The sequence below is a fragment of the Manihot esculenta genome, chromosome 5 (assembly GCF_001659605.2).
Source record: "Manihot esculenta cultivar AM560-2 chromosome 5, M.esculenta_v8, whole genome shotgun sequence".
NCBI lineage: Eukaryota > Viridiplantae > Streptophyta > Magnoliopsida > Malpighiales > Euphorbiaceae > Manihot > Manihot esculenta.
In genome coordinates, this window is record NC_035165.2 from 8504424 (window position 1) to 8521269 (window position 16846).

At 33.1% G+C, this 16846-nt stretch overlaps 2 protein-coding genes across 6 annotated transcripts; both read left to right on the forward strand.

Moving 5' to 3' along the window:
* Window positions 1–3923: 3923 nt before the first annotated feature.
* Window positions 3924–9803, forward strand: LOC110615883. Of its 5 annotated transcripts, XR_006350808.1 has the most exons (9): window positions 3924–4205; window positions 4294–4363; window positions 5528–5670; window positions 6075–6145; window positions 6241–6812; window positions 7905–7985; window positions 8194–8373; window positions 8443–8505; window positions 9372–9803. XR_006350808.1 is itself a non-coding variant. In XM_021758070.2 (8 exons), exons 1-8 carry the CDS (start codon window positions 4201–4203, stop codon window positions 8953–8955), a joined length of 1068 nt encoding a protein of 355 aa, XP_021613762.1. In that variant the 5' UTR covers window positions 3924–4200; the 3' UTR covers window positions 8956–8970. The 5 variants fall into 5 exon arrangements, 4 of the variants coding, with proteins under 4 accessions (XP_021613762.1, XP_021613763.1, XP_021613764.1 ...); XM_021758070.2 differs by lacking the exons at window positions 8194–8373; window positions 9372–9803 and adding an exon at window positions 8893–8970; XM_021758071.2 differs by lacking the exon at window positions 8194–8373 and having other exon boundaries at window positions 3925–4205.
* A 3307-nt stretch (window positions 9804–13110) lies between these two features.
* On the forward strand, window positions 13111–15671 carry LOC110615088 (zinc finger protein 5). Its single transcript, XM_021756795.2, has 2 exons — window positions 13111–14143; window positions 14534–15671. Exon 2 carries the CDS (start codon window positions 14587–14589, stop codon window positions 15316–15318), a length of 732 nt encoding a protein of 243 aa, XP_021612487.1. The 5' UTR covers window positions 13111–14143; window positions 14534–14586; the 3' UTR covers window positions 15319–15671.
* Window positions 15672–16846: the final 1175 nt, after the last annotated feature.

Below are 16846 nucleotides of genomic sequence, written 5' to 3' on the forward strand. Positions count from 1 at the left end.
CTTTCGAATACAGCTCCTGATAGTAACCGCTAGCAAGCTCTTTAAGTTGACTAGAATCTTCAATCCACACATTGTTCCCATTTCTCAGCTTGAGAATTTGCTGCTTCTTGCGTTTAATCACGGTAGAAAGATGATAAAACCTTGTATTTCTCTCACCAGAAACAATCCATTCCTCCCTAGATTGTTGAAACCAGTATAATTCTTCCTGCTTCAAAACATCTTCAAGCTGTCATCTCAGATTAAATTCCAGCTTCACTAAACCTCTCGTTTGCCGGATAGCTAAGCTTTTTTGAACACCATCAATTCGACGGATCAACCTCTGCTTATTATGAAAAATATTCCCAAACTCAGATCGGTTCCATTGGCTTAATGAGTCTTTGGTTGATTTCAAATTATCAAATAAAGAAGTATTTTGCTTCCAACCACGGGAAACAACATTAACAAAATCTTTGTGAGCTGTCCAAGCCGCTTGAAAATGAAAACGACGAACAGAAGAATTTGTAACTCCAAAGCAATTCATAAAAATAGGACAATGATCAGAATGCAACTTTGGAGCATGAATAACTGTAGCTCTAGAAAATGTCATGCGCCAAATCTCAGTACACAAGCAACGGTCTAATCGAGCAGCTTTATAAGAAGAATTAATACCACCCTTACTCCAAGTAAAAGGGGTACCTTCAAAACCCAAATCAATAAGTGAGTTATCAAAAATCCATTGCCGAAAATCACTAGCCCCAATACTGTGAACATTAACATAGCCGGTTTGTTCATTCTCGCTTGTAAAAGAATTGAAATCTCCCAACAGTAACCAACTTTTCTCACTTCCATTGAAACCCAGAACCGAATGCCACAAACGTCTTCGTAAACTAATGTCAGGGCTGGCATACACAAAACTCACTAACCACGAGTCTCCATTATCAAGTAACACATTGCATGTAATAAATTGCGGATCTGTCGACACAAGCGTTAACTTAAAAAATATTTCTGACCATAAAATCCAGATGCCTCCACTGAAACCAAAAGTCTCAACACGAACCCAATTATCATAACCTAGCTGTTTACAAACATTATCAGCTGAATGGCCAGAAATTCGAGGCTCAACCAAACAAAAAATCTGAGGCTTATAGATACGATTGTATTCCTTAAAAGCTCTCAGAAAATTAGAAGAAGCAGCACCCTGACAATTCCAAACTCCAATAATCATTAAAAATAAGAGAGAAAAGAAAGCCATGAGGATGACTGAACCTATAATAGAACGAAAAATCTAGTAAGACCCCTCATTAGAAGGCATCTTACCAATTAAACCACTATTCTGAAATTCATTCAAGGAAGTCTGAGCAATAATTATCATCGCATCATTGTCAAGATTCATATCCTGATTACCATCTCCATTAGCTGCTGGGATATTGGGATGGGTTGTCATTAAAATTATCATGTTGATTCCTATCCAATTCTGTTTCTAAATTTGCAAGTCCCACCAATTTCGGGTTAGAAACAACCCAAGTCTTTGACTGATTCGTTCTATTATTCCCTTGAACAACTACATGGTCATCTTGTGCAGCAGCTTTTCTAGAAGATCCCCCTGATCCACTCGAAACCCCTCTAATTTTTAGAACTGAACTTTGCACAGCAGGCCCATTAGATCTCACATAGGAATCTAAAGCAATATTGGGAGTCTCCTCTCTTGTCACAGTAGAAACCACTTGACCTTTCCCTTTAGAATCCCGTAGCTTTTTTTTGCCCAAGACAGGACGAAAATCTTGTACCACTGGTGGAGTCGCATTATGTTTTATATGAGTCTCAGAATCCTGGAGAATAACTAGAGAACTAAAGGGGTTATTATTGGCCTTCATCGTTGATTTACCCTTGTTTGACTCCCTCGGACCATGATCACCTGACCCAAATTTAAATACAGGTTTTTCCTGAGGACGTTGATTACGTCTTCTATCTTTCTTAACCAGCATCCAATCACCAAAATCATCTAAAACAGCTGGATTAACTACCTGATTCTCGGGTAACTGAGCCACCTTAGGAGCAGGGTTACTATGAACCGAATTAGGCACATTCTCTACATTCTCTGGCTGCAACTCATGCCGCAACGAAGGACAATTATCCTTCATATGCCCAAAAATTCCACATGAAAAACAAACCATATGCAACGCCTCATATTCAATACGTCGAACTCTCCGGTTCAGCTTGAATTTCGACAAAAGAGGCTTCGTAACATCAACTTCAACACATAATCTCGCAAAATGCCCTCTTGTCACTCGGCTAATGTTATTATCCACTCTGATAGGATCTCCTATCTTCCTCCCCAATCGCATAAGAAAATCCTCATTAAAGTATTCAATTGGAAGGCATGGAAATCGAACCCAAACTGCCAAGCGTTCCAAGGAAACATTAAATGGATCAAAATCCGGGCACCATTGGTGAACTGACAAATAATGATCAGCTATAATCCATGGTCCACCCTCCAGTGCAAAATCAAAATCTTCCCTACTATTAAATCGAGCAAGGAAAAAATCGTTGTCCAGAGCAATTAAGTCAATAGGGGATTTAGGTTTCCAGAGTTCCTTCACCCTTCGCGATAAATAGGCATACCCTATTGATCTTCCAATCAGCTTGATAATCAAGGAGTTCTTCCATGGTTTACAATAACGAGATTTCTCAATTTTAGTAAGTTTAATATTAGGGCACTTTTCATCCTCCTCATCCTCTTCCCCATCAGAAAGCTCATACGACTCCTCATCATTCCCTTCAACTGTGTCAGCAATCACAGTCTCGTTATTAGGACTCCCATTGACTAGCATATCCCTAAACGAAGGACCCATTGGAGACGGTTGTCCAACAGACTCAAACTTTCTACCGTCTTGTTCTTCTAAAGAGAAACCTCTTTCACCATCTTTACGCTTCCTACGGCCATTATGTTGCAAAAGATCATCCTCTTCCATACCCTCATTGCCGGAATCTGACATTCCGGTAGAATCACAATCGGCAAAAAAGACTATTTGATTTTTTTATATATTATAATTTCATTAATATTTAACAACTAAATATGAAAAATATTAATTAATAAATATTTAAATATATTTTTCAAGATGAACCAACATAAATTTTTATAGAATATGAAATAAATAATAACTTTTTCGTGACTGATTTAAAACATATTTTAGTATAATTTTAATAAATCTATAAATTTTTAAATTTAATAATTTATATAATAATTTAGTTGATATACCATATTTATTATTATTATTTTTTAATTGACCAAATAATTAAAAAATACCTAATGTTTATATTATTTTATATTTGATTATAATTTTAATTAATATTTAAAATTAAAATTAAAGATAAATAAACTAATTATTAAATAATAATTCACATCTTTAACAATAATAAATTTTATTTTATAATAATAATTATAAATATTTTATAATAAATATATTATTTAATCCAAAATAATAATTAAACATAATATATTAGTATAAAATTTTCATAATTATTAATATAAAATAAAATTTATTTACCGTTAAAATTCTAGATATATTTAAAAGTTGAATTACTCTTGTTTTTAAAATTAAATATATTATTTAATTATAATTTAGTATAAATTAATATTATTTTTATATATAAAATTAATTTATATTTAAAAAATAATAAAATATTATATTTAATATTTTATTATAAAATTTTATATTTTAAATTTTAAAAATTAAATAAAATTACATTTAAACTTAAAAATTAGATCAATTAATCCATTAGACTTTTTTTCAATTATTTAATAAATAATTTATATAAAAATAACAATAACTTTAAATATCAGCTAGAGTATTAAAATTTATAAATTATTTAGAATTATACCAAAATCTAAAAATTAAGGCAATTAAATCTATGTTAAATCTTTTGGATCAATTGAGCTAAAATTAAATTGAAAAAAAGTAAAAGCCAGTGAGGGAAGAGAAGGCCAGAAGGAAAGAGAAAAGTAGCCTCCGGATCAGACGTCCCTCATTGACAGTGATTCGTGTCCAGCTAAAGATCACCGTTCACCGTTATAACATTTCCGACAGTTGAGTCGTACATTATTATTATTTCCTTTTCTTCTCTCTTCTTTTCTGTTCTTTTCTTTTCCTTTTCTATTGGAATCACAGAACGTCGACTCGAATGTATCTTCCATCCTTTCTACGCCTTTGTTAATCAATAATGAGGTTAGGGTTCTGATTCTGGGGCTTAAGTTCGATTATGCATGCGGTAACGCTTCATTATATAGAGCCGATCAGTGAATTCATTATCTAGGGTTTTGGCTTTTGAAATGGCTGAAGCTTCGAAAGGTCGTGTCACTATTACTCTTGGGCGTACTGGTCAGGTATTTTTCTTATTATTATTTTAATCATTTAGTCCTCATTTCTTATGTTTCGAATTTGGATTTTGCTGCTTATATATATATATCTATTAATTTATTGGTTGATTCCACAGTTTCTTGATATACATATATGTCTTCCTTTTTGGTTAGTTGTTTCTCTAATGTTGTTTGGTTGCTGAGAAAGTAGGAGAGAAAATTAATTTTGAATGTATCTGTTGCATTTTGCGAATTAAGCAAATACGAGAATCTAGTTGAACTGAGGTTCATTTAAGTGTTTCATTCAAATTACCTATAAACCAAGAATTCATTTCAAATGGATCATAGCTGCATTTGATTTGAAAATAAATTCCATTGTTTGGAATGACACCACTTAAAATGAAGAAGTCAATTGAATTTCATATAATTCATATTTTGTATAATTTCATAATTGAAATTCATTCATCCCCACTTCCTTAATGTGCCACAATAATTTTTTCCTCTATAAAAATCTTATCTCTAGTAAATTTTATCAAAATTTGCAAATATATAAATCAGTTTACGATATGCAGTGACGGACCTAGGGTTCTGGTGGGGCTATCGCCCCTAGGTGGGAGTAGATTGAATATATATTTGTTCTTAATAGACTGCCTCATTTAGCCCCTATACTTTTGATAAAAAATTTAAAAGGGTGATTTTCCTTAACCCTCCTAAATATTAATGTTGCATTTATCACTGTATGTATGTGGCGCACACACATACACATATGTAGGAGGTCTATTTAACAACATAAGCAATGTCAAGTGCATAATGACAAAGAAAGATAGGAGAAAGAGAGAGGAGACGGTGTATTTTTTTAGTAATATATGAACATTGTTGTCCAGAAAGGTTGTGTAATTTTGTGGAATTCATTTTAAATTCCATAAAAATGTGATAGAATTGATTTTAGTTATTACCAATTCCATGAAATTGAATCTTTTTTCTTTAAAAGAAAAATGTAGCACATGGTTTTTGTGGAATTCCTTTGAATCAAACATAGTCTTAGCCATGATTTAGTGCCTTTTTCTTTTATTAATGACTTTTGCTTATTTACTAAATAATAGAGTTTATTTTCTTCATTTTTCTAGATAAACCAAGCACATTCAATTTTCTATTCTGTAATTGCATTGACTTGTCAGTGTAATGTCACAGGTGGTAAAGAGAGCTGCAGCTGTATCGGGGGTTGACTCTGATGATCCTCTGCCTGGTGCTAGTAATAAGCGGTCTGTAAGAGATAGGTTAGGAAGTAGTTTGGAAAGTTTCTCATCACATGGAAGCCTAGTTAACAACAAAAGGTGTGTTTTTTTTTCATTGTAATGTTTCAATTTCGTAACTTTGAATTTGAAATGAGTTGAATAATGCCTTTTATTTGTAATATTTCCTGGTGTTTTAAAGAAATTGTTAAAATATTGGGCAATCTATGGTTGCGCATCTATGAATGACCTTTTAATTCCTCACAATTTCTTATCTTTCATTGATTATAGAAACTTTTGGTATTAGCAGAATGCTTAACTTGGTTAGTTAATTTCATTTGGGTTTAAAGCGAAACTGCTACTCTATGTGGAATTGTGGATGCCCTATTACAAAATGTCCTTTATAGTCACCGATATACATGTTTCATGGCATGGTTTTGTGCCATTAGCATATGTCTTTCAAGAGCATGCTTTGGTAATGAGATTACTTATGGAGAATGTTATAGTTATACTTTACCATATTGCAGACAAAGAGGAGACAGTTATTTGACAGGTTTGAGTGGGAACCGTGTGGAAGGTAATAAAATTGCCTTTTGTTATTGAAATATCATTTGTTTTCTCAGTTTTTGGATTTATTTGTGGAGAACTGACCTGTGCCTTTGATAATCTAAGATGGTCGCATCGGTAAGGATGACCTTCGATTCAAACTCATGCAAAAAAATGTCACTAGAAGAGCCCAGAGAGACTATGGCAAAAAAAACATGGACCTCCGTGAAAAGTTGTCAAGGACAGTGCACCAGCATTCAGGTCCTCCACCTAGTACTGTTGATACACTGCAGCACATGCCTGATCCTAAGAACACTAGTATCTTGGGTCGACTGCCTCCTGCAAGAAGTGTGGATAATTTGCCCAGGATTGATTCGTCAACAAGCTCTTATTCTCCTTGGACATTGGATCATATACGAAGGAGATCTCCGGATAGAATTATTGGTAGTTCTAGGGGTTTATCTCCGCCCAGAAATGTGGGAGAATTACAAAGAAGGCCATTAAGCAGGACATTGGATGATGGAATAACAGTTCCATACATGAATAAGGATGTTCTTGATGCTTCGAGGCCTGTCAGTAGTTCCACACCTTTCATGAGTAAAACTGTGTTGCCTGCAGTAGCTACAAAGCCGACAGCGCCTCTTTTGGGCCAACTTCCTCCAAGTGCAAGTGGGATTCTACAAAAGAGCTCATATGCGGTACAAGTTGCTGTAACCTTTCTTTCACATGTACATAAATGAGCGTGCACACAAGTTCATTGTATTCATGATGCTGATGTGCTTCAAATGAATATAGTTTAGTTACAGTTAGCTTACTGACAAGAAGTGTTTTTTTTCTTCTTTTTTTTCTGCAATGTTTTTTCTTAAGTTTATTTCCAAATGCTTATACATGCTGGTGTAAGTTCTTTTAATCGTTAGTAAGATATATCCTTTACTGTTCTTATCAAAGGAATGCAGAAGGCTGTCATTCATTATCGGTAGATTTTTCTTTATCTAACATGTCTTCAGAATCCTATAGTTTGCTTTAAATTGATAAGCTTTATGCATCTAAATGCCTACTTGATTGAAGTTAGAAAATGGTTGTTGGAACTGTTATAGAGACTCTAAAATGGGGGGAAGTGAATTTGAGAAAATGAAAGAGGTCATGGTTCTTCTAGTGTAAGAACTGACCTTTTTCTATTAGCTAACAGGACGCAAGTTTTTTTTTTTAAAATGAATTTCAGAATTTGCAGTGCCAGAAACCTAGGGTGCAGTTTATGGTGACTTTTTATAGTTTAAAACCTATGGATTTGAAATTATAGAAAATGGATGGCTGTGGCCAATAGTAAGGTTCCCCTTTGCAGAAAATCCATTTTTCTGTCAGTTTGCTATTCTCTCTTAATCCTAAACTAATGGATTCTGCCACTTTTGGACTTACTGAATTCTAATTTCAATGTTGGAATTAGATTTAGTCAGGGAGGTCTGCACATGCTCAAGTTTCTGAATGAATTTTATTGCATAGTGGAGACTGATGCAGTGATTCTGCTTGTCAGTCTTCAAAAGGAATACAGATTGTAAATTTGAAGTACTAGCTTAGTTGTTCTACACAATCTGTTATTTCCAAGTCACGAAAAGAAGTTGTGTTCTCATAGTATTAGCATTTCTGTGCTGTATTGTTCTATTAAGTGCTTAGATATTAATTTCATCATTTCTGTGAGTCACCATCTCTGATGTGCATGGGACTCTATTCATGTAGACTATTCGTTCAAGGACATCTTCTAACCTCATTGTTTATTTTTTGTTACCATGTAGGCTGAAGAACAACAGACTGTTGAAGGCTTGTTACATTCTCTGGGATTGGGGAAATATGCCATTATTTTTAAAGCTGAGGAAGTACGTTAAATTTTTCTTGTGCTGAGGAAATGGTTTCAAAGAAGGATAAATTTTTTTTTCTTTTCCCTTTAGTCTTATTAAATGCATGATTTTTTTAGGTTAAGTATTAGAATATGCTTTCTTTGACTGCTATGAGACTAAGGCTTAGTTTGTTGGATTCAGATTGATTTCTGTTCTGTGTCAACTTCTGTATACGTTTTCCTTGCAGTTTTATACATGCATGCCTGCATGCATACCCAAGTCCTGTACTGCAATTGAACAAAAATCTGAGGAATTGCAAGATTAAAAATTTGGAAATTTCAGAATATTTTCAATACACATATGACACCATGTCATATGGATTTGGGTTATTTGAGAGCTGTTATGACCATTATTGAAATTTGTTAAGGTTTGTTGTCTGCTATTGATTACCGTTTCTCCTTTGTCTGGTTCATGATACATATGATATATTGTGCAGGTGGATATGACTGCATTGAAACAGATGGGGGAAAGCGACCTCAAAGAGCTGGGAATACCCATGGTAATTACCCCACCTCAACCTTACCCCCACAAAAAAAGCAAAAAAAGCAGCATGGTGTTGGCTTGCACTTTGCCTGTTGAACTCACTTTTATAGTTCTTGTATACTTTTTAATCTTTAACCTTCTGCATCTCAGTTATTGATGTGTATGGAAATTAAACCTCGAGTACTAAACTATTGAAACTTGGATGATATTTCTGCTCTATATTTGTGCATATTTGCTTTAGTGCTCTTAACTTTTATAAATTTGGCTATCAGCATGTTGTGAAAAATTAAGGAATGAATTTAGTTTGTTTCTTTTAATGAAAATATAAAATTTCATTATTCATCTCATCTTTTAGGTGGTAACTTTCTGTGATAACAAGAAGTCTATTCTTCTCTATTTGTAGTTTGATTTTTTCAAAGCATCCACTCATACTGGTCAGTTGTGGATATATAAAGGTACTACTTGAGTGAGTAGCCTTATTAGAGGTTTTCTTTTTCTTTTTTGCATTCTGGTATATCAGAAAATTTTGAACTCATCTCTGAAACTACAAGACAAAGTACTTGATTATTAAGCTATTGACCCAAGGGGGATTGAGCATATATATTGTCCGACAAGGTGGAGACTGTGAAACGATGGACTGTAGAGGCTGTGGCACTGATATTGACTGTAGGTTTAACTTAAATAATATCAAGGTTTTCTTGAATTTTATTAAATTTCCAATGTATTTGTTGTATGTGTTTTTCCTAGCTTGAGAAAGAGCTGTGGGCAGTTGCCTCTCTGCTGGTTGTCACGACTCTTAATTCTTCTCAAGTTTGCTTTATGTGAATATTATTTGCATTTGAAGTGCCAGTTTGTTTTTAATACAGGATGTGTGAATTGCAGGGACCAAGAAAAAAGATTCTTCTTGCTCTCCTGCCTCGTTCCAAGAGACAAGCTCGATGACTGTACTTAGAAAGCCAAGCTGTGTTAGCGAATTAGGTCAAAATACTGTGATGGGTGGCTCATATATTATCTATTTTTCCATGGAGTTCCACCCTGCATTTCTTCTCAGATTAGATTTGTAGTGCTTCATGAATCAATAGTCAAAATTTTTGCATCCAATAAGTACTTAATCGGTCAATATTTGATAGTTTGGGTCAAAAAGTTTTTGAGATGTAGGATATCGTTAGATGTTAGATTGCTTTTCATGTATTCTTTTTATATGCTTGATTATGATCGTGTACTCAAACTGTATCCATAGAATTGGTCGTGGGGACAGGATGCTGATGTAAAGAATTAACTTGGAGATGGATGTTATATCAATTTTTAGTTGCATCTGAAGTGGATATTTACTGTATTGGAGCAGGAGAATGCTGTTGATCGTTTCTACAAGTTTTTGGCAGGATGTTGAACCACAAGTGCTAACCCCAAACTAGCTGATAGGTAATAACTTTTGGAGACGATTATGAAAAGTTGCCACTTTTGAAAATGGATATCTGTTAATTGGGTAACGTTCTTGATAACAAGATTGCCTTGAAATCTCTAATATCAGTCATTTCCAGAGCAGAGATCTAGAGTTTGAACATCAGTCGCGGCAATTATATTAAAAAAAAAAAAAAACAGATAATTAAATATATGCTTTGTAAATTTAATTGATAAAATATGACGGACTTGTGGTTGCTCCAATATCATTCACAACGGAGAACATGAACATTGGCCATTTCAGTTTTGTGCTTTTGCAGATTTCCCTACGTATGACACGTATATTTTAAACATATTAGCTGAAATCTTTAACAAAAGCCAAGGGTGTCACCAACACAAGGGTGTGGCTAACACCACGAAGACCGGGACGTTTCAGCTGGGTGAAAGAAGATTGCATTGGCATGTACCCCGATCTATGTGTTTATGCAGCAATTGGCCAGGCATCTGCGATGTTAAAAACTATCTGGCTTGCATATGTTGCTCGCCAATTGTTTGATAAAAAAGCCAATTAAGATTTAAGTCTTTGAAGCCTCTCTGTGTCTGGCGTCTATAATTCTGTGTAAGTTTTGCTCCCTTTCTCTGCCTCTCCATCTCCATCCAATCTTTAATGCATGTTTGTTTATTTGATTTTGTCAACTGCATTATCAAATTCCATTATTCTTTTTGTTATTCTAAGGACCATGCGTGCTTCTCCGTACAACTGTGCCTCTTTGTACTATTCAAAGTACGAACTGTATTCGCAATATATAATTGGTTCCTTGACCGGTGACTTCTCTTCCTTTTATTTTATATATTTAGGGTTGCAAAATGGGTTTGTTGGAATTTAAATATCGTAATTTTACTGTTGGTTTGTGCATTTGTATTTACATTTCACAAAATTTACAATCAATTATGGTTTTATAGCGAAATTGAGCTCCAATAACAGCATAACAAAATCCAAAGAGTAGGGACTGGCTTTGAGTTGAAGATATATTACTGCGAAGATAACTGTTGATGATTTATTGGTTTATACCATCTGTTTGACTCGATTAATTCGAATTTGCGTTGAGCAGTACATTAAAGTGTTCCTTCAGTTTTAAAGGCCTCTCCATATTAAGGAGCATCACATCTTACCTTTTAAGGTCGGTTTCCTTCAGTTCTACGGGATGATGGTAACATGTTTGTACTAAATGTTGGGTCATTTTATTATTTCATGATCCGTCTATGTATTAGATCAGTAGAATTGGCCTCTGCACCATTAGTGTTCTGAGTGGCTTTCTGCTGGAGTCATATTCTTTGGATTATTTGCCTTCTCAATTTTGTTGCCATAGTAGCTAGCAATTATGGGATGCCTAGTTACTTTCTATCTTCCTTTTGCCAAAAAGAAGATGCTGGGATTGGAGTTTGGTAAATAACAGTAAAAATAAAAGCCATGCTTCCATATTCTCTCTTTCTAAGAAATAGAGCCTGAGTTTGTCTTAGTCAAGATTGTACTACTGGCTTTGCCAATTGCCATGTTGGCTTGGTTTCATACTTCTCTATATGGGGTGCTGAGACTTTCACTGGTTTCTTAATATTCAAATACGTTGGAAGATTTATGCTTGTATTTCCTCTAAAAATCAACCGGGTCTGAGTCTATTCTTTATTTTATTGTGTGGTGTCTATTCTTTATTTTATTGTGTAGTCACCACCAATTTTATCATATTTTCCTTGTTTCAGTTTTGTTTTGGTTCCCAAGGTTGCTAGGGATGTGATGGTTGATAAATGAGTCAAGATGGGTATGATGTGAATTACAGGAGTATGAATTTCCTAGTTCCTTCCGATGCTCTGTTTATAGCTCCTTGCACTGTTTATTGCCCACCTTGATATGATGGCATACCATGCAACTGACGTTTCGTGGATGCGCTCTCTCTTTTTAAATACCATCATTTTAAGAAAACACTAATTTGTCCTCTTGTTTTTGTTTGGAAAGAAAAATAAACACTATAGTTTTATTCTGTCTACCATTTAATCCTTCATCTAAGTTTAAATCAATTTTTTGTGTTAGTTAGGACTTAGTATGTTCAAAAGGGAAAAAAATTACTATTTAGAAAAGTTATGTTTTTCATAGAGATAAGTTTAATCAGATTGAACTTTAGTATTAAATAAATACTATATAACTAATAGTACTATTTTATTATAATTGATGATTTTGCATATTTATAAATAATTCTTAAAATAAATTTAGATAAAATTTAATATTTAATTAAACTTTAATTAATAATATTTAACTATTTTAATGGAGAAATATTTTAAGTTTCACATTTTTATAATAATAAATTTATTCATACCAACGAATTAAATGTTATTATACTAAATTTTGGCAACGCTGTAAACATGGCGTTGATATATAATAAATTATTACTAGTCAAATTGTAAATAGATTAAATAAGTATTCTTCAAAATATATTTTATAACAGTTTTAAAGTTAGTAATTGCTAATTATTCAAAATTAATATAATATAATTTAAATTTATATATTTATGAAACACCAGCAAATTGATGTTGCAGTTTATGACTCTATTCGAGAATATTAATTATTTTAGTGAGCGAATAATTATTTTGATAATGGTTTTATTAAATTGTAATTTTTTTTTATTGAGATTGAAAAAACCTGTTATAATTTTGGTTTAAGTTTTCGGTTCTAAATTACTCGAGTGGTTGATATTGATTTTCTAAAAAATGGTTGATCAAACCGGTTTCATTACTAATCCAATTTGGATTACATCTATTTTTCTGCAATAGTTTCTTTTCTTTCGCAGTTATTTTATAGCCTAGGAAGGCTTAAGCTTGAAATACAGTGAAGCAGGTACAGAAAGCAAGTGTGATCAGAGTCCCAGATAGAGATGCAGCCATGGTGGAGGAGGACTGTGCTTGTAAATTCTTTCCTGCCCTGAAGATCAGGTACATGAAATATCACAATGACCCATGCCTCGTCCTGATTTTGGTCATAATTGCTTTAATCTTAAAAAACCATCAATTATATTCTCTTTGATTTTGGCTTAGTCAATTTTGGCATTCTTGCTGTTTCCTAATCTATATTTAAATTTTAATGGGATTTGTCCGGTGAAAAAGTATAAAATATATAGGATGAGAATATAGGTTTTTTTTTTTTTTTTATGTCTAAAAGAGAATAGAAAATTAGAACGTTGAAATTAATAATTTTGAAATTTAATTAAATGTATTTATTATGATATTAAACTCGAAAATATAAACATAAATTGGATTGACGGACGGTGGGACCACGTTTGATCCTCTATAACACATGAATAAATGAAATGAAGTGAGCTAAAATCAATCAATCAACCAACCAACCAACCCACCCACCAAGCCACCATTAGCCAATCTCTCTTCTTTGGTTTTATTTTTATTCCCACAAGTTAATATGAAGAAATGCTTGATGACAGCATGCCTACTTGGAATTCTTCTCCTAAAGCAAGAAAGTGATTTGAAATCTAGGAAAAAAAGGAGTGGGAATTGATGAGCAAAAGAGATCCATTGGTGAAAGAAGTCCAATAGAAGATTTAGTTACAGACAATAGAATAAAAACAAAATCTACTAGTTTTATTAACATGTCTCCAAAGCTGCAAAAAGTGGGGTCCAACTATAACAACTGTCCAACACAAATGCTTTGCTTATCTATAAAATAATATTAATTAGATGACTTAAAACATTATGCTTTTGTGTTTTGGGTATATAATATAGGGTTTTGGCTGCTTTACGAAGATATGCTCAGATCTCATTAAAGACCTTAATTAGTATATATGCTTAATTACATCATTACCCACTTCTTTTTATTCCTTTGTTTAGCAACTACTCTCCCCTACTATTCTAAAATAGCATCCTGCATCCCCATACATGGTCAACATACACAATATTTTATATATAAACATTCTTTTCTTTTTCTATAATCTTGTGGGTGGTGGGATAATTTCACAGAAGCTTCATTAATTGCTGAATAATCACATTTCTATAATAATTTTCTATTGGTACTGGGTACCCACAGGCCACAGCTACTATATATGGATAATTTTTTTGGTGTATTATATGATAAGCTCAGATAGAGGACAGTACATGAATCCAGTCGTTCATAGTTGATTAATTAAAATAATGTTGGATACGCATTTTAAGTACAGTGGGAGATTTGTTGCAAAGCTAGAGCCCCTTCCTTCCAGGTGATTACATCTCCTCCTTTCTTTGACTTTTGTTAATATAATAGCCTTTTATCTTCTGTCTAAGCATGGAATATTTGTTTGTTTTAAATATCCAAGTGGTACCATAATTGCATGCTTTTATATTACTTGTAGTCATAGAACATGGAATCCTCCTTAATAAAGCATAATGAATCCTATTTCATGGAGAACGTCAGAGGTGTGTCTATTACAAAACGGGAAAATTATTTTTTAGAAAATGTTTTTAATGAGACGGCTCTCTGATCTGACTTTTCTTTTCTTTTCTTTTCTTTTTTTTTTTAAAGAAAAAGGATTTTTATTATTGACCCCTGGGCGTGTTCATGATTATAAAACTAACCTGTTTTGTGATGCAATGCATCGTTGGGAACGTAGAGTTTACTATAAAAGGAAGAGAAGCCTAACAACTATATCAAGCTTGAAGAAAGATGGATATGGAGGCTTCTACAATCCTTTCTTCCACAGTGGACGGAGAAAATTGTCATTCAGCTGAATCCTTTGTTGAGAAGAAGCTCAAATTATTCGGATTTGAGCTTAATCCATACAAGAATGATGAGAGCCGTTTGAAAGGATCTGCAGAAGGAGATGAAAGTGTTAATTCATCAAACACTGTTTCATCTTTAATGGCGAAACCAATCAACAAGGAGAAAAGCTCGACAAGTGAGCCTGACGATAAGAAGTTTGAGTGCCAGTATTGTTTCAAAGAGTTCGCAAATTCTCAAGCTTTGGGAGGTCACCAGAATGCCCATAAGAAGGAAAGGATGAAGAAGAAAAGATTGCAGCTTCAAGCCAGGAGGGCCAGTATCAGCTGTTATCTTCAACCTTTCAACAACAACCTCAGCTACAATCGCCATGGCTCAACACAGTGGTTCTATGATCCTTCCTGCTGCACTCCAGAGTTCACCTTCTATGAGGATTCTCACATTAGTTTCAATCCCTACGACCAAGATTCTCACCTTAATGGATCTCAGGTATTTGTACCTGCTCAGGTTCCTTTCCGACAAGAAACTTGTATGTTCACTTTAACAGATCCTGAAAGATCCGGAGAGAACAAGCCTGTTATCAGGAAACCTTCACCTTTGCATGCTTCCAAGCAAACCTGTAAATCTCTTGATCTTCATTTAGGCCTTGGCCTGCAATCAAATATAACTGAGATATAACATGTTCCAGTGTAGATTAACAGCCCGACACCCTTTCTTTCAACTCCTGACAGATGAAAGAACACGACAGACTGGTAAGATAACCTCGAAGGTTTGCTGTAATAGACATCAAGAAGATTTTATTTGGATCATACATAAATAAAGGCATCTATAATTCAATTTCCTTGTATCAAGTTAATCTTACAATACAAGCACCAAGCATTTACACTTCGTGGATAATTAGGAGAGCTCACAGATTGGCTGAACTTAGGCAAAACTCGAGAGTTGAGATTTTAATGTATGCTATCTTAGTTATTCATTTCAGTTTAGTTCTGCCATTTGTATGAGTCTCTTGCTGATTTGAAATTAGAAACTATGTGAAAAGGATACGAGTGATTACAAATGGTCTATGTCTTGATAGATATCTTTGGAACACAAAAATTTTTCCACACAATTCAGGTTTGATCTGCAGAAATGTCCAGGCTCTGAGGTTCTCCATTTCTGTCTGGATTCTCCTCCTCCATTTTTGTTTATACCCTCTGGTATCCAGAGTGAACAATTATTGCATTGCAAGATTTTTCAGTAAGTTTGTCCAGAAATATATTTGATTAAAGCAGTATCTCATAACAATTGTCGTTTTAAAAAAAAAATTCTAAAATAATTTATTCGATATTTTTTGTCTTTTAAATAAAAAAATTATTGGAATAATATTCATAAAACTATATATACCTAAAAATCAAATCGAAGAGTGGCATTGTTGAAAATGGAACAAGTGGAAGAACAGTATAATGAATATTGAACAATTTTTATCTTAGGAATAATGGAGGATTAAAACTTTTAGTGCATGATTAAATTAGCATAATTAATTAATTAATTTCCTAATCACAGAAGAATTATGCTTTGATTATGGTGGTAATGCTAGCCAGAGAAGGAATATATCATGTCTCCCAAAATTAAAAGCACTAATTTCCACTTTAACCCTATATATCCCCTCATGGATTTCAAGTATAAATATGACTTTAAATTAAAATAAATGGAATTATAATAGTTAATTTATATATTATTATAATATAAAAAAAATAAATTATAATTTTAAAATAATTTAAAAAATACATATAAAATTATAAAATGAAAAAAAATAATGATAATCGAATGTGAAATTTTTTTTTTTAAAAAAAATCTTGAATTATGAATTAATTAATGTGATTGGTTGCGTCACCCACTGAGATTAATTGTCCAAAGTGCAAGCCAACTAACTCGTATCTAAAATTTCAGAGTTTAGATTCGGCCTTTGACCTTTTCATTTTATATTTAATTAGATTGGATTGGACCAACGTTCCCAATAATAAAAAAAAAACCCTATTTCTTTTTTTTTTTAATTAATTTTATTGCTTTCAATATATCGTTACCATAATAAACAATCCTCAGTGTTTGATGACATATTTATGCAAAAATTATTTTTTTTCTTTTAATATTTTATAGGCTGCTCGTGTGAATAAGCTTTGAGATTTAAAATAATATTAATGGATAATCTTTTTCATTAATAATT